The sequence below is a fragment of the Macaca fascicularis genome, chromosome 5 (assembly GCF_037993035.2).
Source record: "Macaca fascicularis isolate 582-1 chromosome 5, T2T-MFA8v1.1".
Classification (NCBI taxonomy): Eukaryota; Metazoa; Chordata; class Mammalia; order Primates; family Cercopithecidae; genus Macaca; species Macaca fascicularis.
This window is the reverse complement of record NC_088379.1, coordinates 66,171,331-66,195,883: the sequence shown is the minus strand read 5'-3', so window position 1 is coordinate 66,195,883 and position 24,553 is coordinate 66,171,331. Positions and strand designations below refer to the sequence as shown.

Here is a 24,553-nt window from a genome sequence, read left to right as displayed (position 1 = left end):
CACATGGCAGGGAACACAGCAGTATGCTCCCTCTCTCCTGGTAGACTGAGTTGAGAGAGAACAGGAAGGGGCTGAGTTGAGCTTGCTGCCTCCCAAACACACCTATTACATACTCAGTCCTACTCTCTGCAAAGGAGATAATTCACCCTGGCCGCACTGAGCAGAATAGATAAGAAAGTAGGCTGGACATGGTGGCTCATGCCTGTAATCCCAGCCCTTTGGGAGTTTGAAGTGGGCAGATCACTTGAGGTCAGGTGTTAGAGACCAGCCTGCCCAACATGGTGAAACTCCATCTCTACTAAAAATATAAAAATTAGCCGGGCATGATGGCACATGCCTGTAGTCCTAGCTACTGGGGAGGCTGAGGTAGGAGAATCGCTTGAACCCAGAGGGCAGCAGGTTGCAGTGAGCCAAGATCATGTCACTGCACTCTAGCCTGGGCAACAGAGTAAGTGAGACTTCCATCAAAAAATAAAATGAAATAAAAATAGAGTAGATTAATAGATTAGAAAGTATAAGAAGGTGGTAGAAAGACAGGTAAAGGGATACTGTTATAGCAATAACACTTTACATCCTATATAAAAAGAAGGAAAGAAAAGACTTTGGATGGGGTTGATATTAAGATGTGTTTTCTTGTCCTATTCAACTTCTTGACTCTGAGATGTGTCAGGTATATATTGGGCATCTCAATTTCAGACAAGAGAGAGAATCCCTTTGCCTAGTTTTATAACTGCTTCTTTGAGGACCATTTATTGGCTGATCCTCCAATCATATGCCTTTTTGAACTGTTCTTTTCAATGGTAATTTGTTCTTGGTTCAAGAGGCATCAGCAGGTTCATTACATGTTATAAGCAGTTCTCAACCTGGGGGAGGACAGAGTGAAAACACAGCAGGGCTTGAACAAAGATATATTGTCCCAAATTCCAATGTGCCCCTGAGGTTGACTGCTGCAGTCACACTACCAATTTGTTCAAGTCTTAACCGTATGTACCTCTCTTTGAAATATGACTTTTCTGCTCATCCTACAAAGAGGCTGAATCTATTTCTCTAATCTTTATTCTATTTTTTAAAAATTGAACTTATAGCAAACAATAAATTTCTACCCTTTGAATCTGGATTGGGTTATGTGACATGTGTTGGTAAATGTGACACAAGCAGAGGCTTAGAATAAGCTTGCCCATTGGGTTTTGCTCTCTCTTTTTCCTGGGAATCCTTTTGCCAGCCTGTGTCAAGTCTAGGCTAGCTGACTGGATAAGAGAGTGAGACTCCAGTGGTCCGTCTCTTCCCCGTCATTCCTGCCTTCCCAGCTAAGACCCTAGACAAGTAAGTGAGGCCACCTTAGACCATTCAGCCATAGCCAAGCAAGCCCAGAGCAGAAAGGTCATCAGCCAACCATAGAATGGTGAGAAAGAGAAATAATTTGCTTTATTTTAGTCCACTAAATTACAGGGTGACTTGTTACATGGGAGAAGCTAACTGATATACTATCTTATTAGCCATGAAGACAAAGAAAGAAAAGAATTCTACCAAAAACATAAGAAAAAAAAGGTGATTGTAGTTCAAAATGAATTTAATCTTGAGCTTCCTGGTAGCCAGGGAATTAAAAGCAAGATTGACTTATAGAGTTGTCACTATTTGAGAAAATAAGCATATAAATTCTGAAGAGCTGACAAACATACTGGTTAAAAAACATAAAGGATATGTCAATATTGAAGAGACACAAAATACCATAAAACAAAGTATCTTCACATGCACAATAAAAGAGAACCCTTTATATAACTTTCTTATATTAATCACCAATATATGTCATGATGGTTCAATAAGTTGTAAAACATCAGCTTATCAAACCATAAAGGAAGGAATGATTAACATGTTTATTAAAATAATTGGAATTTTTAAAAACACACTTTTGGAAAAAGTTGCATATGAAGGTAAATCTTTAGATGTGAAAGGATTTTATTTTTAAAACTTACTTGTCATTCTTTTGTAATATAGTCACTCTTTGTATTTATTTAAATAAATTCACTTGAATGAAATGGGAGTTTGACTAGGTTATTTACGTACTTTAAACTTCAAAAGTCATATTTCTGTAGAATCCAGAGTAATATGAATGTATTAATAATTAAATATTCACCACATGAATAAGATTTGGATTTTAAAGTTCAGCTTTGATGGTGTTAAATTATCAATTTCTCACATTTTCTTGATCTGTCAATAATATGTACTATTTATTGAACCCCAACTATGAGCCATGTACTCTGCTAAGTGCTTTACATGTATTAATTCATTAAATTCTTTCATCTGTCCTAGAAGGTAGATACTATATGCTTTTCCTATCCTGGGCCCTTCATTGGTCCATCTGACATGTGTAAGCTTCCACTGAAATTGCATAAAAAGTCCTAAATCAATGAGGAAAGTTTTAGAAAATGAACTATTTAAACACAAATCAAATTACAGTCATGAGTCACTTAACAATGGGGACACATTCTCAGAAATGCATTGTTAGGTGATTTCATCATTGTGTGAACATCACAGAGTATACTTATGCAACCATAGATGGTATAGCCTATTACACACCTAGGCTATATGATATAGCCTATTGCTTCTTGGCTACAAACCTGTATAGCATGTTATTGTATTAAATACTGTAGGCAGTTGTAAAATAAAGGTAAGTATTTGTTTATCTAAACATAGCAAAAGAGAGTAAAAATGTGGTATAAAAGAAAAAATGGTATACCTGTATAGGACACTTACAACAAATGGAGCTTGCAGGACTGTTAGTCTCTCTGGGTAAGTCAGTGAGTGAGTGGTGAGTAAACGTGAAGGCCTAGAATATCACCAGGTACTACTGCAGACTTTATGAACACTATACACTCAAGCTACACTAAGTTTATAAAAAAGTTTTTCTTTCTTCATTAACAAATTCATCTTAGCTTACGGTAACTATTTTACTTTATACACTTTTGTCACTTTTTGACTCTTTTATAGTAACATTACCTTAAAACAAAAACATATTGTACAGCTCTACAAAAATATTTTCTTTCTTTATATCCGTATTCTATTAGCTTTTTATATTTTTAAAATTCTTTATTTTATTTTTTTACTTTTTAAGCTTTTTGTTTAAAACTAAGACACAAACACATACATTAGCCTAGGCCTACACAGGGTCAAGATTATCAATATCATTGTCTTCCACCTTCATATCTTATTCCTTCTTTTTTTTTTTTTTTTTTTTTTTTTTTTTTTTTTTTTTTTTGTGATAGAGTCTCGCTCTGTCATCCAGGCTGGAGTGCAGTTGCATGATCTCGGCTCATTGCAACCTCTGCCTCCTGGGTTCAAGTGATTCTCCTGCCCCAGTCTCCTGAGTAGTTGGGATTACAGGTGCACATCACAATGCCTGGCTAATTTTTGTATATTTAGATACAGACGGGGTTTTGACATGTTGTTCAGGCTGGTCTGGAACTCCTGGCGTCAAGGGAGTCGCCCACCTCAGCCTCCCAAAGTGTTGGGATTATGGCTTGAGCCACCATGCCCAGCCCCAGTGGATGGCCTTTGGGGTAATAACACACATGGAGCTGTCATCTCTATAATAGCAATGTCCTCTTTAGGAATACCTCCTGAAGAATGCGCTTGAGGCTGCTTCATAGTTATGTTTTTTCAAAGTAGAAGTAGTACACTCTAAAACAATGATTAAAAGTATAGTGTAGTAAGTACCTAAACCAGTAATATAGTCATTTATTAATCATTAACAAGTATTATTTACTGTACATAATTATATGTCATATATTTTTGACTGGAAATGCAGTAGGTTTGTTTGCCATCATCACCACAAACACCTGAGTCATGCATTGCGCTACAACATCATGACAGTTGATAGGAATTTTTCAGTGCCATTGTATCTTATGGGACCACTGTCATATAGGCAATTTGTCATTGACTAAAAGATCTTTTTGTGGCACATGATTGTATATCCTTATCTGAAACTTTATACTAAAATAAATTTGAGAATGATTTAATCAAGTGGTGGCATGGGCCTGTAGTCCTGGCTACTCTGGAGGTTGTAGTGGGAGAATTGCTTGAGCCCAGGAGTTCAAGGCTGCAGTGAGCCATGATTGTACCACTACACTCCAGCCTGGGTGACAGAGCCAGACTCAGAAAAAAGAAAGAAAAGAAAAGAAAAAGAGTGGAAAGAAAGAAAGAAAGAAAGAAAGAAAGAAAGAAAGAAAGAAAGAAAGAAAGGGGAAAGAGGAAAAGAGAAAAAGGAAAGAAAGAAAGAAAGGAAAGGAAAGAAAATAAAAGAAAAAAGAAAAGAAAAGAAAAGGAAGGAGGGAGGGAGGAAGGAAGGAAATTAAATGTTAAGCCTAAGCCAGGCATGGTGGCATATGCCTGTAGTCCCAGCTACTTGGAGGGGAAGCTGAGGCAGAAGAATCCTTGAGCCCAGGAGTTGGAGAGTCCACCCTGGGTGACATATTGAGACCACAGAACCTATCTCAAAAAACGAGAAGAATTAAATGTAAAATTAAGCTATAAAATTAGAATCATCCAGGATAAAGAAGTCTTCTTATATCACACAAGCAATTAAGAAAGTTACAAAGAGTAATATTATTAGAAAAATAGTTGAATATACACTAATGAAATAAGGCTTATGATTTCTTTCCCACAGGAGTATGAGCATTACTGGACAGAGTTGAGAGGAACTACACTTTTCTTTTATACCGACAAAAAGAGTACAATAGTAAGTAAACACGTTCAGCTGATTCCATTGTTTCCCAATACAACCTTGTCACATAGCATATTATTCATTTTGCATTTTCTGTCATCCAAGAATAAAGATGCTCTGCTAAAATTAATTCAAAAAAGAAAGTTTAAATCTGTGAAGGCCATCAATGATGACAGGAACAATGGCAAATTTTCCTGGGCAATTCAGAAGAAGATATTGACTCATGTTTTTTACTTTTCATTCTTTTCTTTCTGATTCTGATAACTTAGTTACAAAGTAAAAATTTTTAACAAGACATATGCACATATATTGCTTAATACCAAGTGATAGCTTCAATTTCTCCCATTTTTTATCTTGCTATAGCATGCATTTATAATTGGAAAGGAAGAAAACGATCTCCAGAGCATGCAAAGCCACTATTTAAGTTTTCTGAAAAGACAAAAACATATTTCACAAAGCAGGACTTCTAAGGGCTTAAACATGAGAATAACAATAAAGGGATTCTGAGATTTATTTATTCATATTAATTTCAAATTCCGACTGTATGTTTCAGTTCTTCCAGGAATAAGATATAGCATTTTAGTGGCAAATGCTTACCTACCTTGGAACACTATATTTATAAGAGATTTTCTGAGCCAGTAACTTGATTAAATATAAACATTCTGGATCTGGATATAGTAGCCCATACTTCTTAGAACATCATTATTAGAAGCCAACATCTAATGAAAGAGACAGAAAAATAACCCGTGTAATGTAGAATGTTTTCAAATGCCATAATAAATTTTACAAAATTAATTCCTCTTTTGTGCATTCCAATTTCCCACTGATGTCCATAAATATAAAAAAAGCTTTCATTCTAACCTTTTCTAATGCACAGTAAGTGAGAGAGCTAACAATTGTTGCTCACTTACTACATGGCAAGAGGCAGTAAAGCTTAGTAATCAAGAGCCTGGTCTCTTCCGACAGTCTGCCTGGGTGTTTGTCCTAGCCCTGCCACTGTTAACTGCAGAATCTTGGGCCAGTTACCGACTTCTCTGTGTCTCAGTGTTATCAGACAGGAAACTGGTAGAAAACAGAAGACATCTCAAATTGGGCAATTTGAAGAGAATTTAATGAAGTTTTAATAAATATGCAAAGCAGTGAGCAGGGTGTAGGAAAATTACAAAGATAGTACAAAACCCTGAGGCTAGCAAAAGTGTCCATTACCACATCTAGGATTGAGAGCAAAGAGTGGGAAAGTAGTGAGAATTGTATGGAGATGACTGCCTTGAGGAGAGTATGATCTTTGATTGAGGGAGCAACTGCGCAGGGTAATAAATATCCACCCTCACTCTTCTGATCTCCTGCCACTGTTCTCCAGTGGTCCAACCCAATAGGAACTCAAAGGGTACGGAGCTCCTTGATGTTGTCCATACAGGTCTCTCTCCAGACGCAGAGTGTTGGGTGGTGAAGGAATAAAAGTGAATCTAAAAGGGCAAACAAAAGATCTCCAACACAGTCTTCAAATCTCTAAAATTAGAATAAAAATAGTAGTCTATTTTATAAGGTTCTCAAAATAACTAAATGAGATAGCACATGTAAGGACCTAAGACAGTAGCTGGCACATAGTAAGCATTCAGGCATTTTACATGCATTGTCTAATTTAATTCTCACAACTCTGCAGAGTGGGTGCTATTTTAATTCTGGCTTTATAGATGAGATTAGTGAAGTTTAAAGATTAAGAAATTGTACAAGGTCAGACAGGAAATATGAAAGGTACAGTCTAGGTCTTCTCCTAAGCCAGCCTTCTTCATCACCATGCCATAAAGAGATTGTTATAATGAAATGACTCAGAATTCCCCATCTACCAATTTTTGTTAAGAGTATACAGACCTTTTGGGAACTTCTTAAAGTGATAGTCTCAGAAGAAAGCACTGGGATAGACAAGGTGAGAAGTGTAGAGTTTTATCTTACAAAAGGGAAGAATTTAAAGCTGCCTTTAAATATTTGAAAGGCTGTCAGGAAGTCGTGTGAAAGGGTCACTGAATTTGTTTCATGTTACTCCAGAAAGAAGAGATTAGGAGCAATGGATGAAAATTGGAGGAAAGCTGTGGCTTAATACAAGAAAAAACTGGCTAGTAGGCAGAGGTGCTCAGGAGGCATGAGTTCCATGTTAGAGATGTTTGAACACAGACTGGATGACTAATAAAAGGATACCCTGGCAGAGATGCCATCAGATGTCAGTGAGGTTAGACAGATGACGTTTAAGCCTCTTCACAAGATACAAATAACAACGCAAAGATATGACTTCCTTTCTTCTAATCAATGGATCGGGCAACCGCACTCCATCTAACTGCTTCCTCTTCCTCTGTTGCTTCCTCCTTCGTTGCAGCAAAACTCACTGAGCTTGATCTAGACAATCCCTCAGAAAAAATATTTGTTTAATTTTAGATTCTTTCTTCCCTTGTGCCTCTCCTTCCATATTTTAAAAATAAATAAATTTTTATTTTTTTAAATATAAAATTGTTTATTATGTACAACATGATGTTTTAAAGTATATATACATTGTGGAATGGTTAAATTGAAAATAACTAGGCCAACTCAAACTTACTCTCAACTTCATCAATATAGAAATAGCTTTGGAAAAAAATTACATATCTATTTTTATGTCCTACTTTACTCAGAAAAATAAGACTTACAAATATACAGTAAAATAAGTTATATTGGGCACAGTTGAAAGAAATGTAAAAAGATAAAAAGAACTCAAGAATGAGGCTAATTTAGTAAAAATATATATATCATAAAAACCCTACTATACTTACTACAGGTGGTTCTTTCTACCACTAGAAGGCAAGCCTGTTGCATATAGAGAATGGAAATTGACCAGTTTCTCAGAACAAATATTTTTATTATCTTGGATAGGATAGGAATTTCTTAATAGGAATGCCATAATCAGTGGTGTGTAGTAAATGTTGAATAGTTTTCTGGAAAACAGTATGAATATATATGTACATAAACTTGTTATAAATATTACTGATATGAACAATGTATAGTACACAATTAGAAAAATACACAATAGTCTTTATTGTAATGTCCATACAGACAATTCATTCTCACAGAATGCTTTCCTTGATTTTTGCCTAACTTTTGCATTGGTAAGCAACTGTCAATGTAATTCAATCATAATTTGACATATGGAGATTTAAATGGTATTTAAAATCTATTTCCATAATAAATGCATTATGATATTTGACATGAATATTGTCTAATATTTTCATTTACATTAAAGAGTAAAAAGAAAGTAAAACAATAATGTATGTTAAAACATCATGTATTTATTAAAATCAATAAATGTGAGCAATTTCTTTGCTGAATTGGAAGAATATTTTGTCAATTTTTGTTCTATTTACAGTGAAACAGATTCAGACACAACAAACCTATCTCATCTGCATATTAACATTTTTTCCTTTACTTTTTAAAGCCTACCCCAGGGGCCAATAATCTGGATGATGGGCCAAATCTGGCCTATGGCCTGATTTTGTTCAGTCTTTGAGCTAAGAATGTCTTTATATGTTTAAAGTGCTTCTGAAGAAAAAAACAAAAACAAAGAATGTGCAACAGGCTGTATGTATGCCTGAAGTAGGTACTGTTTGGCCTTTTGCAGAAAAAAAGTGCTGCCCCTGGACATCAACAAAATAATAAATCAAGCTTGATTTGTAAGGTTTACCAATTTCCATGGTGTAAAATACTCCTACCATGGCTGATTTCAACCTATCACTATGACCTCACTGAACATGTAGTTGGGAAGAAAAGCACAGTAGCACAGTATTATATAGTATTTTCACCATACAGAAATGAAGATGTAAATAACCTTAAGAACATACAGAACAGTAAAATATAGAAATACAATTAGAATGTGACAAATTTTGTTTTAATTACTTTTGCTTTGAATGTAATTTATTTACTGGTATGTTTATATAATTCAATTTTTTAAAATAATGGCTGTGTTTAACAACCTGCTTACAAAATTCCTGAAAATTTAACAATTGGCTTTTGCAAACCTATGTGAGCCAGGTTCAGCACACCACCACATAATACATTTCCACATGTCCTCTGGGATTAGGAAAACCAGGGTATCATACAAAGTACTAATCAGTTGAAAGGAAGCTATTACTTATTTTGCTTCCTGCTAGAACTAATATGTATTACCCATGAAATAATGTAATGTGATCTTCCTTTATCTTTGCAGTATATTGACAAATTAGACATAATAGACCTCACATGCCTTGCTGAGCAGAATTCAACTGAAAAGAATTGTGCGAAATTCACCCTTGTTTTGCCGAAAGAGGAAGTACAACTGAAGGTGAGTGAGGAGAAACAGTAGTCTGTAAAGGGTTGTGGTTATAAATAACATTCTTCACATCCAGTGGCTAAAGTAAAGAGAAATTGTAAGACAGGCTAAGTCTTATACTTTGTTAATATTTTTTGCTTGCGTCTGGCCAAGAGCTAGTTTTCTGAATTGGAATATAAAAAGACATGGTCACTTGTTTAGCATACAAGCACCACGAAACCAGATACTCCTGCGCTCTGACAAAGTCAGGGATCCCACCTAGTGTTTGTTAAGGTTGTTCTTGAATCAGCATTCAAAATGAGCCAATAAAAGTCAACCAGTAACTACAGTAATAACGTAAAGAGAACAACATGTATTAAATAAGATATACTCGGAGACTTTTCCTGGGAGATTACTGACTGACCTTGAAAAGCACTGGTCTAAGCTTTAGTGTAATAGGAATCACCTGTACTAAGGAAATAGGACCCCCATTCCCCAACCCAAAACCTATATTTTAAGCAAGCTTCCAGATGATTTGCAGATATGATGGTGAAGAGCACAGGATTGGTGTCGGATACTTGGGTCTGAATTTGGGCTGTTTTATTCATTCATTGTGATTATAGGCAAGTTACTTACCCTTTTTGTGTCTTTGTTTCTTCACTCAGAAGTAAGTCTTTGCTCAGATGAAACCCCCTCATCAAGGTCTACCTGGACCACTTTATTACAGTGGCAACCTTTTCCCCCTCTCCTACCCTCTAGTTGCACTCCTAATCTCTCTTACCCTTCTGTACCTTTAATTTTTCTCATTTCTTTCTTTTTGACACTATAAAATTTACTATTATGTTTATTATTTATTGTTCCTTGCTAGACCCTAAACTCCATGAGTACAAGGATTTTTGTTTCGTTTCCTGATATAAACCAGTGCGTAGAATAGTGCTTAGCACTTAAAGGTACTTAGTAAATATATGTTAAATGAATAAATCTGTAAAACCATCAAACAAGCAAAAATAATAGGACCTTTTGCCAAGTTGTCTTGAAGGTTAAATCAAGTAATACCTGTGAAGTGCTTAGAATGGTAGCTACCACTAAAAGTGCTCAAAACATGTTGGCTGCAGTCTTGACCTTGCAGGTTCAAGCAACTTTCCCACCTTAGCCTCTCAAGTACCTGACACCACCACACCAGGCTAATTTTTTGTATTTTTTGTAGAGACGGGGTTTCACCATGTTGCCCAGGCTGGTCTCAAACCCCTGAGCTCAAGTGATCCTCCCACCTCAGCCTCCCAAATCGCTGAGACTACACACATGAGCTACCAACCCTGGCCTGGTATTGTTACTGGTAATAACAAGTAATAGTACTTACAGCTAAGAATTGGAAGTTTCTACTTCCAAATTTGGTTGTCCTGAATTTAAAGCCAGTCCATTTTAACTGCTAATGGAGAGAGTCACTGTGAATTGACATACTGCAAAAGTAAGTTTTCTAACATTTAATTTTTTTTGAGTAAATTCGTACATGTTCATTTGTTTTAAGTAAGCAAACAGATTACAGCTATACATCTTCTGACAAAAGAAAATAGTATTGAAATATTTCATAAAAAATACACATTAGTAATTCTAAGCCAAAAAAAGAAAATGAATTATTTATTTTAGGCTCAGCCATAATTATTTATTTTATGCTCAGTCACTCATGTGTTTCCTTCTTTGGCTTTATCTGTTTTTGTCTTCAACTTTAGACAGAGAACACAGAAAGTGGGGAAGAATGGAGAGGCTTCATTCTTACAGTAACAGAGGTAGGAAGCTCACTGCTTTTGATTGATTCTTTTTTTTTTTTTTTCCAACAAATATCTGCCGAACACCCTATGAACCATGCAGAGTGAAAGTGGCTGAAGATATAGCAATTGAAAAAGATAGACCTAAACTCTTGCACTTACTTATGAATGTTGTATTTTCATCAGGTGGTGGAGAGGGAGAAAGTAAACAAGTAAACAGATGATCATTTCACATTGTGATAATTGTTATGAAGAAAATAAGGCAATTCGCTAGGGAGTAACAGGTGGTAAAGGAGATCTATTTTTTGGTCTTATCCATTTGACTCATTGGTCCTTTGTATATTCTGATATTTGTAGCTAATACAGCATGTTTGAAAATATTTTCCAACTTCTTTTTTTGTTTGTTTTTTTTGAGATGGGGTCTCACTATGTCCCCCAGGCTAGAGTGCAGTGGTATAATTTGGCTCACTGCAACCTCCACCTCCAGAGTTCAAGTGATTCTCCTGCTTCAGCCTCTCAAGTAGCTGGGATTACAGGCATGCACCATCATGCCCAGCCAATTTCTGTATTTTTAGTAGAGACGGGGCTTCATCATGTTGGCTGGGTTAGTTTGGAACTCCTGGCCTCAAGTGATCTGCCCGCCTCGGCCTCCCAAAGTACTGGGATTACAGGTGTGAGCCACTGCGCCCGGCCTCCGATTTCTTTTTTATTTATTTAATACATATTTATAGAATAGTAGACAAGATGAATTTTATAAATAACATAGACAATGTAACAGGGAGAGACCAGAAAAATGAAAACTCACCTTTAAACGTTTCTTTAGTGAGTCTTAAAGCAACAGGATACTTACCTGTTCAATTCTGTGGTGTTTTATCAGAGGCAAATAGTAAGATCTACTGCTTAGAGTTAACTCTTGCAGTCAGATAATGTCCGTTATTTTAAATAAAGCCACTGTAGCAATTGCCTTGGAAATATGAGGTTCTTTGATAACCAGCCTCCCAAGGAGCACCACGTTCTCTAGTAATTTAAAAGGATATAAAAACTGTGTTTGTTAGAGTCAGTTAAACACAGATTCTATCCAAAGCTAGTTTCTAAGTAAGCCATCGCAGTCATCTGAAATAAGCAGTGCACTTTACCAAGCTGATGAATGGAACTTCTTTACTTCAGCCAGTAAAAGGTAAAAGTTAGAGGTTCAACTACTGTGTAGGGAAGCTATATGAGGCTAGAAAAGTGGACCAGTTAAAGATGTGAAGAACATGTTGACTTCTGAGAGGGAGAGGAAGAAATCCTGGAGAATTGCACTCTTTCCCTCTGTTGTTGAAAGTATCACTGTGTGGTATGGTGCTTCCAATACGGGGTATAACTATCCCAAGGGTATATGTGACTAAGTGTCAAGGAGTACACTAAAAACACTGGCAAAAACTTGTTGCATCTTCCTGGTACACTAAGTACGTATAAAGTTTTGGCTAAACATTTTGTTTTTAGTTTCTTTCCTGGAGTAAGAATAAAAAGCATTATTTTTATATTAAAACACACACATAAATAAGTAACTGAATATAAGATAAAATTTATGATAATTTTTTTTTTTTTTTTTGAGATAGAGTCTCATGCTATCACCCAGGCTGGAGTGCAGTGGTGAAAGCTTGGCTCACCGTAACCTCCACCTCCTAAGTTCAAACAATTCTCCTGCCTTAGCCTCCCGGGTAGCTGGGATTACAGGTACCTACCACCATGCCCGGCTAAGTTTTTTAAAAAATGTTTTTAGTAAGAGATGGGGTTTCACCATGTTGGCCATGCTGGTCTCAAACTCCTGACCTCAAGTGATGCTCCTGCCTCGGCCTCTCAAAGTGCTGGGATTACAGGTGTGAGCCACCATGCCCAGCCTATGTGAATTTTTAAGAGAAGACAAGTTGCCTCAATTTTGTACTCTGTAAATGTTGTTTTGTGTTATGATTCCAGATCACGGCATATGAACAATTTACAGTATGTTGTTATTAGGATAACTTTAGTAGAGAAGTGAGAGCAGCTCAGACTGTATGTAGTTGAAAGCATGGAGACATTACTTTTGAATCAAATAAACCCCATTTTGGGTCCTGGTTCCATAACTTACTAGCTATGTGACTCTGGATTAGTTATTTAATCTTTCTGAGCTTGATTTTTTTTTCTATTTGTATTAGGCCATTCTTGCATTGTCATAAAGAAATACCTAAGACTGGGTAATTTATAAAGAAAAGAGGTTTAATTGGCTCATGGTTCTGCAGGCTGTACAGGAAGTATGGTGCCAGCATCTGCTCAGCTTCTGGGAAGGGCCTCAAGGAGCTTTTACTCATGGTACAAGGTGAAGGGGGAGCAGACATGTCACATGGAGAGAGTAGGAAAGACAGAGAGTGGGGAGGAGGTACCACACACTTTTAAATGACTAGATCTCACAAGAATTCACCCACTAACATAAGAAAAGCACCAAGCCATGAGAGACTCATCCCCATGACCTAAACACCTCCCACCAGGCCCCACCTCCAACACTGGGGCTAATTCAACATGAGCTTTGGTGGGAACACATATCCAAACTATATCACCATTTGTAAATTGGGGATAACAATACCATTTTTTTTTTGAGATGGAGTCTTGCTCTGTTGCCCAGGCTGGAGTGCAGTGACTTGATCTCGGCTCACTGCAACCTCCGCCTCCCAGGTTCAAGCAGTCCTCCTGCCTCAGCCTCTCAAGTACCTGGGATTACAGGCACATGTCACCCAAAATTTTTGTATTTTTAGTAGAGACGGGTTTCACAATGTTGGCCAGCTGATCTTGAACTCTTGACTTCAAGTGATCCACCTGCCTTGCCCTCCCAAAGTGTTGGGATTACAGGCATGAGCCACTGCGCCCTCCCGTGTAACAGTACTTTGCAGCATTTCTGTGAGGAGTTGCAATACAACATGTACAATGCTTGAGCTATAATAGCCAATTAATAAAGATATGTGCTTCATTAGGTATTTTTCACCATTATTTTATTTTTTCTGGTATATATGGAAATTGTTTTACTGGTTATTAGCTTAGTTATCTAAAAATGTCTCTAGGCCTTTTTATTGTATATCCCTATTAGTAAATGTTTATGTAAATTTTATATGTACTTGTAGACATATTAAACCATATATAATAATACAAATTAGTGAAATAGTAACTTAATAGAAAGTGAAGTTATAATGTTTTCTTCCCATACTCTAATGAACTTTCTTGTATACCTCCTGGAAAGCATGCACCCTTCTCTGAAGATAAAGGTGATAATCACATAAGGCTGCCTCCAAATACAGACTTGCTAGTGTTACGTACAAAAAGTATCCTACCATTCAAACTACACCTTTCAAGAACACAGAACTGGTCATAATAAGGTCAAAATTGGAGGTATGAATATAAATCAGAAGGACATATATAGGTGAGTCAATATGAAATACATCTCTAGGAAAGGTAACAACCACCACAAAACCAACGAATAAGTAGAAATATCATAATTCTAACACGTGAATGAATGTTTGAAACACACCACAGACACAAAATAGAGACCTCTGACTGCCGCTCTTCAGTCATCTAATGAACAGTTCCATTTGAATCCCATGTTGCCAGATAGCTGGGGGAAATCATTTCAGATTACTTATGAGAGAGTAAGGTACCTTGAAGGTGTTCTGGAACTTCCCTGGCATTGATGAACTAGTGAGCTCAGAATGAAAAATATGAGGTTTGTTGTTACTTGAATTAGCTTTTAGTGCAAGGTGGGGTATTCTTTGCTTTGGGGCCAAACCAAAAGATTCCTTGGAAGAAGGGCAGGCACTCTGTGCAGATTGTAGTTGGTGCAGAGGCAGTTCTGAGACACCCACCCTAGACTAAAATCCTGTTTCTTATTACCTTATTCCCTACTCACTCACCTCTGTCAGGTAACTGCAGTCCTGTAGGATCAGAACAGGTTCATCTTTACCAAAGTTGTAAGTTATTAAGCTGTTTTCTTGCCTGCCTACTCTTTTAATTGGTTTCAGCTGTCAGTTCCCCAAAATGTGTCACTCCTACCTGGGCAAGTAATTAAACTACATGAAGTCCTAGAGAGAGAAAAGAAAAGGAGGATTGAGACAGAGCAGAGTACATCTGTGGAAAAAGAGAAGGAACCAACTGAAGATTATGTGGATGTACTGAACCCTATGCCAGCGTAAGTGCACAATGAACTGCAGTTTGTTCATTCAATTGTTAAAACTAATTTCTAATTATCAAGGAGAGTTAGCCACTTGCTCTTGCTAAGCCAGGGACAATATGCAGTCTTGGGGATAAACTGTATATCTCTGAGTACATGCCACATTTCCTCTTCTATGTCATGATGAACAAAATGCAGATTTGAACTAACCATCTTACCACACAGGAAATCCCCTCCACCCACATCTTTAGAACAAATAGATACTCTTTCCAGAGCTCACACCTAAATAAAAACTCTATGAAGAAGGCAGGAAAAGATACTTTTTCACTATGCAAACTCTATGATTGACTGATTTTCTATGATAAAATTATACCAATAAATTTTCAATATCTAGAATGTTCAATCCAACCGACCAATTAGTGAGTAGTCATCGAGCTTGTACTTTGTCAAAGACCTTGTATAAAATGTTTAAGGTACTGGAAAAATAAAGAGGTGCAGAAAATGCTAAATTCACCAACGTCCTACATTTATTTTTTATATTATTGAAAAGATTCTGAGCTCTTTCCTCCAGGAATCTTGGTGTTGTTGTTAGTAAAATTTGTCCTGGTACCCTGTTTGACATCAGGTTCTGTTGCATACTCTATCTGTGCTACAATCACTGAAACCTGACAACCATCATTTTTACCTGAAACCACTGGCAACTGATAGATTGACTAAAAGTCACACGGACTGCTAATTTTTCTTTTTTCTCAATAAAACAAGTAATATATGTTTATTACAAAAAAAAGATTAAAATCATTCCTTGTTCCACCACTCAGAGATATTTGCTATTAACATTTTCGGGTTGTTTTTTTTTTTTTTTTTTTTTTTGAGACAGCGTCTCATTCTGTTATCCAGGCTGGAGTGCAGCAGCGCGATCTCAGCTCACTGCAATCTCCACCTCTGGGTCTCAAACAATTCCCATGCCTTGGCCTCCTGAGTAGCTGGGACCACAGGCGCCTGCCATTGCACCTGGCTAATTTTTGTATTTTTGCAGAGATAGGGTTTTGCCATGTTGCCCAGGCTGGTCTTGAACTCTTGAGCTCACGTGATCCACCCGCCTTGGCCTACCAAAGTCCTGGGATTACAGGTGTGAACCACCATGCCCAGCCTTCTACCAGATCTTTTCTATGAGTTTTTTTTTTTTTCTATGAATATAACTATATATTTTCTTGACTACGACGTACAGGTGGTTTGTATAAGTTGAACAATGGTTAAATGACTTTTTAACTTTAAGATGATGCAAATGCAATACGCATTCAGTATAAACTCTACTTTTTGAGTACCCATACACCATTCTGTTTTTCACTTTCAGTACAGTATTCAATAAACTGCAGGAGACATTCAACATTTTATTATAAATAAGCTATGCATTAGATGATTTTGCTCATCGATAGGCTAATGTAAGTGTTCTAAGGATTTTTAAGGTAGGCTAGGCTAAGCTATGATGTTCAGCAGGTTATGTGTATTAAATGCATTTTCAGCTTATGATATTTTCAACTTGGAGTGGGTTTACCAGGATATAATCCTATCATAATTCAAGGAGCATGTGTATATTATAAAAATGAGAAGTGCTTTTTTTATTTTGCACATAAAAATAACAATGCCATAGAAAGACATATTACACCAAAAGAAATGAGTGCAAACATATGTAAATATCAGTTGTTTAAAACTTAGACCATACAAGAGAAACATTTACAGATGTTTTGTATCCCTGAAAGGAAACTCCCAATAAATATTTATCCAAGAACCTACTTATCAACTGAGACTGGGGATACATTGTTAATTCTTGTTGGTAATGATGATCATATACTGATCAGTAGATAACTTTTCAGGTTCTCTTTGTATAAAAAGGCTTTGGAAGAATTAAGGAAGGAAGACCTTAACGTTAGCATACACAGAGTGACACAGGCTTGTAATAATAGGTCATTGTAATTACATAATTGGAATAATCAAACCAGAAGTTTTAAGAAAAGTTAACAACTGCAGCTCTCAAAGTTATTTTGGTAGTATTTTTTCAAGTAATTATCTTTGTCAGTTAAAAAAAATATTCTGTTTTTTATCTTACCTCTGTAGATGTTTTTATACAGTGTCCCGGAAAGAGGCAACTGAGATGCTCCAGAAGAACCCTTCTTTGGGAAATATGATCCTGAGGCCTGGTAGTGACAGTAGAAACTACTCCATCACTATCCGGCAGGAGATAGAGTATGTTTAATTTTTTTTTTTTTTTAATGTATGGAATTTTTAAAAGCTTGGTATCACTTAATACAAGTCCAGATCAGCACCTGCTATGTGTTTCATTGGGGCTAAAAATATGAACATAAGTGGCCAGGCATAGTGGCTCACGCCTGTAATCCCAGCACTTTGGGAGGCTGAGGCAGATGGATCACGAGGTCAGGAGATCGAGACCATCCTGGGTAACACAGTGAAACCCCGTCTCTACTAAAAATACAAAAAAGTAGCCAGACGTGGTGGCACGTGCCTATAGTCCCAGCTACCCGGGAGGCTGAGGCAGAAGAATTGCTTGAACCCAGGAGGCGGAGGTTGGTGAACTGAGATCACGCCACTGCACTCCAGCCTGGGCGACAGAGCAAGACTCCGTCTCAAAAAAACAAACAAACAAACAAAAAAAACACAAGAATAGGAGGGAATGTCATAAAAGCAATGCTAAAGACTGAGCCAATGCTAACATTGGCAGGGAAGAAGAAAGAATAACACATTATTTTGGTCCTGGGTATAGTTGTATTGTTCATTCATTCAAGTCAACAAACATTTATTAAGCACCTGCTATATGCCAAGCAATACTCTAGGCACTGAGAATACGGCAGTGAAAAAAACAAACATCTCTGTTTCGGTTTGAGTTGCCTAGCAATAAAAATATAAAAAGGAAAACATCCCTGGCTTCAATCTTCCATGAGTTACAATTTTGTAGGGAGACAAAGACTTAAACACATAACTAAAAATATGTAGCAATAAGGTCTATAGAGTAAAATAAAGCAGGATGAGAGAGACGGGAACCCTCAGGGGTGATAAAGGGAGCACATTTTTATGGTTGCGGTTGTTTTAATACAGAGTGGTCAAGGAAGACCTACTTTATTAACTGATTTAAGCAGAGAGCTGAAGGAAGTGAGAGAATAAACCCTACCTATATCTGGGGCAAAAGTGCTCCAGGCAGCAAGTGCATATGCTTTGAGACAGAAGGATGTTTGACTTGTTCAAGAAAAGAAGAAGGCTGCTGTGACTGCAATGCAATGACCACAGAGAAAAGTCTTAGGAGAGGAGATTCCAGAGGTGGGGGTAGGGACACATCACTCAGAGCCCTACAGATCATCGTAGGGACAAGGGTTTTACTTTGAATGACATGAGAGGCCACTGAACTGTTGTCATAATCTGACTTATTTATTAAAAAAGGGCCACTTAGGAGCCTCTTTGTCAAGGTTACTAATTTCTTTCTGGTAAAATGGTCTAACTTTGATAAAGTCAGTAACACTTAAATCCAAGTTATTTTTCTGTGTAGTTAGGGTACTTAGATCTTTTAATAGACTCCAGCTTTCAAAGTCTATGAGAACTTGCACTTCATTGGGGACTCTGGCTTAGTTAATACTTCCACAACTGATAATATAATTTAAATATCGAGGTTTTGTCCTACATAAAAATATTCAATAAGCTGGGCGCGGTGGCTCACGCCTGTAATCCCAGCACTTTGGGAGGCCGAGGTGGGCGGCCCACGAGGTCAGGAGATCAAGCTCACCCTGGCTAACACGGTGAAACCCTGTCTCTACTAAAAATACAAAAAATTAGCTGGGCGTGGTGGTGGGCGCCTGTAGTCCCAGCTACTTGGGAGGCTGAGGCAGGAGAATGGCGTGAACCTGGGAGGCGGAGCTTGCAGTGAGTCGAAATTGCGCCATTGCACTCCAATCTGGGTAACAGAGCAAGAGTCCACCTCAAAAAAAAAAAAAAAAAAAAAAGAAAATATTCAATAAATGACTTTCTTTAATAAACATGCATAAACAGAAATTTGACTTTTGAATTTGCTATTCCTTATGGGGATAATATTATTTTATTAAATTTTATACTATAACATATCTATCAAGGAATCTATCTACTAATCTGCCCCATAAATATCTATAATTCTAAATATGAAGACACGTATGGTGAATAATGGTAGTTAAAAAGAAACAAGTTCCAGAGACAAATTTAAAACATGGCATTATGGCTACATTGCTAGTGTGAGCCACAGCCCAATAAGATTTATTCATTTGCCAGTAAACAGATCCTTGTCTTACACACTAGTCATAGGCACTTTAACAGATGGCAAGAATGTTAGATGGTAAATCAGATCATGGTTCTTTGTGTAAGGAAATGTGTGTGTGTATATCTCTGTGTGTATATTTCTACAATGAATGTCTGTCAACTTAAACTTGTGGTTTCATTATTTTTTGTTTATTATTAACTAACATTTTAAGTTAATGGATTTTCAACTCTATTGAAATATGGTAAAAAATAATAGATTTTTCAGTTACAACCTGATTTGATTTATAATTTACTTGACTATCTTGATACAAATCCAAAAGAAATCATTTTTCTTATTGTCATGATTGCCATTAAATATCGGTGAACTGAGAATAATTTGTAGGAAAAAAGTGGATTTTTCTCTTTAGTGTATCCTGGTCAAGAAGTTTGTCCTTTTTCAGGATTTAGGAAATTGTGTATCACATAAACTACAGCATATCCTTAACTGTTTACTTCCACTTTTAAAAATGAGAGGATGTAACACTGAATTAAAAATTAAGAGATAGCAGATTTTTAATAGAAACATAATCTAACTGCTTAAAAGTAAAATTAGATCACCAAAGAGAGTGATTTTTTTCTTTTCCTTAACGTCATTCCTTTCTTGGTCAGATTAAGTGGTTGATCCATTAACACGTGACCTCTGTCTTACTATTCTGCATGAAATGAACAAAATCTCAAGACTTGATAGCTCCTTAAAGACTGCATATTTCGGCCGGGCATGGTGGCTCACGCCTGTAATCCCGGCACTTTGGGAGGCCGAGGCAGGCGGATCAAGAGGTCAGGAGTTTGAGACCAGCCTGACCAACATGGTGAAACCCTGTCTCTACTAAAAATACAGAAATTAGCTGGGCGTGGTGGCACGTGCCTGTAATCCCAGCTACTCAGGAGGCTGAGGCAGGAGAATCGCTTGAACCTGGGAGGTGGAGGTTGCAGTGAGCTGAGATCTTGCCACTGCACTCCAGCCTGGGCAAGAGAGCAAGACTGTCTCAAAAACAAACAAAAAAACTGCATATTTCTTGCACAATAGCAGCCTGATCCCTTTTAAGGTGGTCTAGATTAGTACAACACTTTCATTACGTTTTCTATACAATTAACTGAGAAATAACTGTTTTCTGCTACAGACGTGGTGTGTGACTAAACACAGTGATTATCCGTACTTAGGATTTGAATATAGTGTCACAGTTTTTACTCACAATTGCATTGTATTTAAGTTATATGTTAAGCTCATAAGAGAGTACAGAAAAGGAGTTCATATCAAAGTTGCATAATTCTAAATGTAATAAGCTCACTTTCAGTTTGAATTCATACAGAAATTCATGCTTTTGTTAGCTGATGGTCATCAAAACTTACAACATTTTATAAAACGAATCACTCTCCCGCTACAAAAGTTCATATTTGGAAAGCAAGAAGTATGGTTAAATTAAAGTATTCTAACACTGGAGTCAGTATGCACTTATTTAGGCTTTGAGAAATAGTCTATACCTGGAAGTGGATAAGAAAAAATCAACTGTATTGCACAAATTTTCTTTACATGCCAAATCCATCTATGATGTCAAAGTTTGTTAAATGTATTCTCTAATGCCTCAAAACAGGTGTTTCAGAGTACCTGAATTTAATATCTTCCATGTAACAGGTCACTTAATTTTAAAGGATAACAGTTGTAGAGAGTATTAGAATTTTAGCTTGTTATATGGTACAACTTAATGTAAAGAATTTGGTAGAAACCTCGGCTACTGGGAAACACTTGTATTACTCACAAAACCAATTCATTCTCTTACAGGTTATGGGAGAAAGTTCAGTCATGCAAGTTAGATGACTGTGTCTGGTAAAACATTCGCTGAAAAGTACAAGTTGGTTTACAAAGCAGTACATGAAAATAAAATTATCTCCATCTGTTAACAGAGCAGCTGTGGGAGGGAAGACTTGTTCTCAGGAATAAACAAAAGCCATTCAATGCCAAATTACCAGATGACTCTTGTCTCAGTGTAGACTATCATCCACCTTTACCCAGCCCAGTGGTGCGTGAATTCATAAGACATAAACTGTTCTTATAACAGAACTTCATGGCTTGGTTTGGTTTTCTTGAAAATGTTATGACTAGGTACAAGCTAGTAGTATGGAAACTTTGGAAAGCCATTAGCTAACGAAGCAGTAGGAAACATTTACCCAAAATGTATTTATTTGCAAAAATTGAGGTCAGAAGCTAAGAATATTTAAGGGAACACCTTTTGTTAAAAAAAAAAAAAAAAAAAAAAAAAAAAAGACTTGCTACTTCTGTTTTGAGGTCAGCATAAGGAAACCTTAATATAGCAAATTCTATCAATCTTGTTTTTTTCATCTCTTTTTATTTCTTTGGAAAAGCAGAACAAAACAGAATAAGAAAGGAAAGCGCAATGTCTAAAAAGAGAGTCAAAACCTAAGCAACTTCAATGGAGTTTTTTTCCCACCTCTTTCTGTTCCAGAATTTCAATGTATTAGTCAAAAGTTCCAAGATGCCTTGTTGACCTTTGCCACTTTTCCTCCCACGGCTTTGCCATGGATGATGATGATGATGATGATGATGATGATGATGATGATGATGATAAGACGGCGGTTTTTTTTTTTTTTTTTTTTTGAGACGGGGCTTCAGTCTGTCTCATAGGCTGGAAGTGCAGTGGCGCCATCTCGGCTCACTGCAAGCTCAGCCTCCCGGGTTCACTCCATTCTCCTGCCTCCGCCTCCCGAGTAGCTGGGACTACAGGTGCCTGCCATCACGCCCTGCTAATTTTTTGTATTTTTAGTAGAGACAGGGTTTCACCGTGTTAGCCAGTATGGTCGCGATCTCCTGACCTCGTGATCCACCCGCCTTGGTCTCCCAAAGTGCTGGAATTGCAGGCGTGAACCACTGCGCCCGGCTGATATGATGGCTTTTAATAACAGCAATTGTTGTTCTCCTTATAGGTTACCATTTGTGGGTCCTATGCTGAGTACTGGCGAACATTTCCTTCAGGCAAAATAAAAACTTTGAGACAGACAGTATTTTCCATGTTTTACAAATGAAGAGGATGACACTCACAGAAACTACAACATTAAAACAATGCATTTAAGAAGTAGTAAAAATGATTATAATTTACCAAGTGGTTAAATGTGCCAGACACTGTACTAAGGGCTTTGCAAACATTAACTCACAGCAGCCCCGTGAGGCAAGGCACCATCTCCATTTTACAGACGAAGAAAATGGAGGATCAGAGAATCCACATGACAGAATCGGAATTTGAACCAAGTTTTCTATCAGTCTTCCAACGAACAGCAATCCCTTGTTTAATGGGAATACAGGAATTCTAATGGAAATTGTAGAGTTTTCAAAAGTAACTGTCTGATTACGAAGATCTTATTATGATGTGATAAAGATAAAGCCAGATACAACCACTCTGAAAGGGTACTATATAATAACCTTCTGTGTCCAAAAATGCTTCCTTTACCAACTTGCAACTGATTCCTGAAATTTCAGCATTAAGGAATGCTGAATGCCTTTTAGGAAGGGAAAGGGTTGGTTGGGTTTTATCCCATGTTTTGAAAGTAGGTTATTGGAATTTATGAGCTGTTTTCCATTGTGATATCCAATTGAGAGGTGATTTGGATACAATGGTGGATGAGAAGAGTTCCCTTAATAGAAGACTTCAGTTTCAGTCCTAACTGAAAATGAAAGGAGAAGCGATTTTAAAAAAGGTAGAAAGACCCTGTGCCTAGCTTAACCTGATGAACACTTTTGTTTTAGACAGCTTCTATTGTACATAGGACAAATACTTAATTAGCGTGTCATTCAATCAAATGACAAAGTAATAAATGCTGTTAACCTGTCAACACTAGAAAAAGTTTTCATCCTAACATGCTTGTCATACAAATCAAGGGAATTCAAGACAAATATACACTAGTTCAAAACTAACTGACAAGGATACTGACTTCTGATCTCAGTATAAATTTGCTTAGTTCTAGCAGATAACATTACCAGATGGGGGATCCTATTTTTTTTTCTTTTTTTTTTTTTTTTTTGAGACAGGGTCTTACTCTGTTGCCCAGGCTACAGTGCAGTGGCGCAATCATAGCTCACTGCAGCCTCAACCTCCTGGGCGCAAGGGTTTTGCTCATCTAACACCTGAGTAGCTGGGACCACATATACATGCCACCATGCCTGGCTAATTTTTTTATTTTATTTTTATTTTTAGAGATGGGGTCTCACTATGTTGCCCAGTCTTTTTCTAACTCCTGGGCTCAAGTGATCCTCCTGCCTTGGCCTTTCAAAAGTGCTGGGATTACGGGCATGAGCCATCCCACTCATCCAGCTCCTAATATTTTAAAAACTCAATTTTATAAATACCTATTCTGTGCCTAATGCTAGAATACAGAGATGCATAGGATATGCCTCTTGTTCATAAACATTTCATAATCAATAAAATACTCTGTATTTGAGTGGTAATAATTTTGAGTGCTATGTGACTATAGAAGAGGAAGACATTACAATTCATGTAATGTACTTACGTTATCATCTATATGTTCATATAGTGCCTAAGACCCAGTGTTTTCCATATCTCTAAGTCAGCCCCAAAGTTAGTGGATATCCAGGGTGGTATATGAGCTAACATGAATAACAGCTATTGAGGGCTTTCTGGTTGGACTGGTGATAATGTAGAGTAGAAAGCAATGTACTTTTAATAATTCTTTCTACTTCTCTCTTAATATGGAGAATATATATTTGATTTTATATATCTACATAGAATTTTATTATGTTTTTTACTTTCTAGGTTACTGACATTAAAAAAAATATTTCTGCCTGAAAGATTTTTAATTCTTGATTTCTTTTTTCCCTGTTTATTCTTTCTAATTTACTCACTCAGTGACTCAGATTACCTATATCCCTAGTGAGTAGCCCCCATAAAAAGACACTCTGCAAACCGGGTAAACAGAAAAACAAAAACCACCAAGGCTTTTTTTTTTTTTTTTTTTTTTTTTTTTTTTGCCAAACTATAGTCATGACAACATAGGTTGATTATACAGGTGATATTTTATATTTACTTTAGTTTGCATTTACCCAATGGTATAATAAAATGGAGACTAACCATTTGTTTCATTGTAGCATGCCAAGAATCAAGCACTACAAAGTGATGAGTGTAGGACAAAACTACACTATTGAACTGGAAAAACCTGTAAGTAGCTAATTTTGTTGCTGATGAACTTCCTCCCGATTCCTTATAGCCTCCTAGTGCTGGCAAAAA

The 24,553-nt window shown here is 36.9% G+C and overlaps 1 protein-coding gene across 4 annotated transcripts in view; it reads left to right on the top strand.

Annotated features, from left to right (window-relative positions):
• STAP1 (signal transducing adaptor family member 1) overlaps window positions 1-24,553 on the top strand; it is a 49,024-nt gene that overhangs the window by 8,204 nt on the left and 16,267 nt on the right. For 2 of the 4 annotated variants that reach the window (XM_045392551.3, XM_005555191.5), the window contains exons 2-7: window positions 4,664-4,735; window positions 8,949-9,062; window positions 10,760-10,816; window positions 14,821-14,987; window positions 17,085-17,213; window positions 24,415-24,484. In XM_045392551.3, coding sequence (XP_045248486.2) covers window positions 4,664-4,735; window positions 8,949-9,062; window positions 10,760-10,816; window positions 14,821-14,987; window positions 17,085-17,213; window positions 24,415-24,484 — 609 coding nt within the window. Of the gene's footprint in view, window positions 1-4,663; window positions 4,736-8,948; window positions 9,063-10,759; window positions 10,817-14,820; window positions 14,988-17,084; window positions 17,214-22,241; window positions 24,113-24,414; window positions 24,485-24,553 lie in introns of those variants that run through there. The other 2 variants (XR_012434900.1, XM_074039914.1) reach the window with 2 other exon arrangements.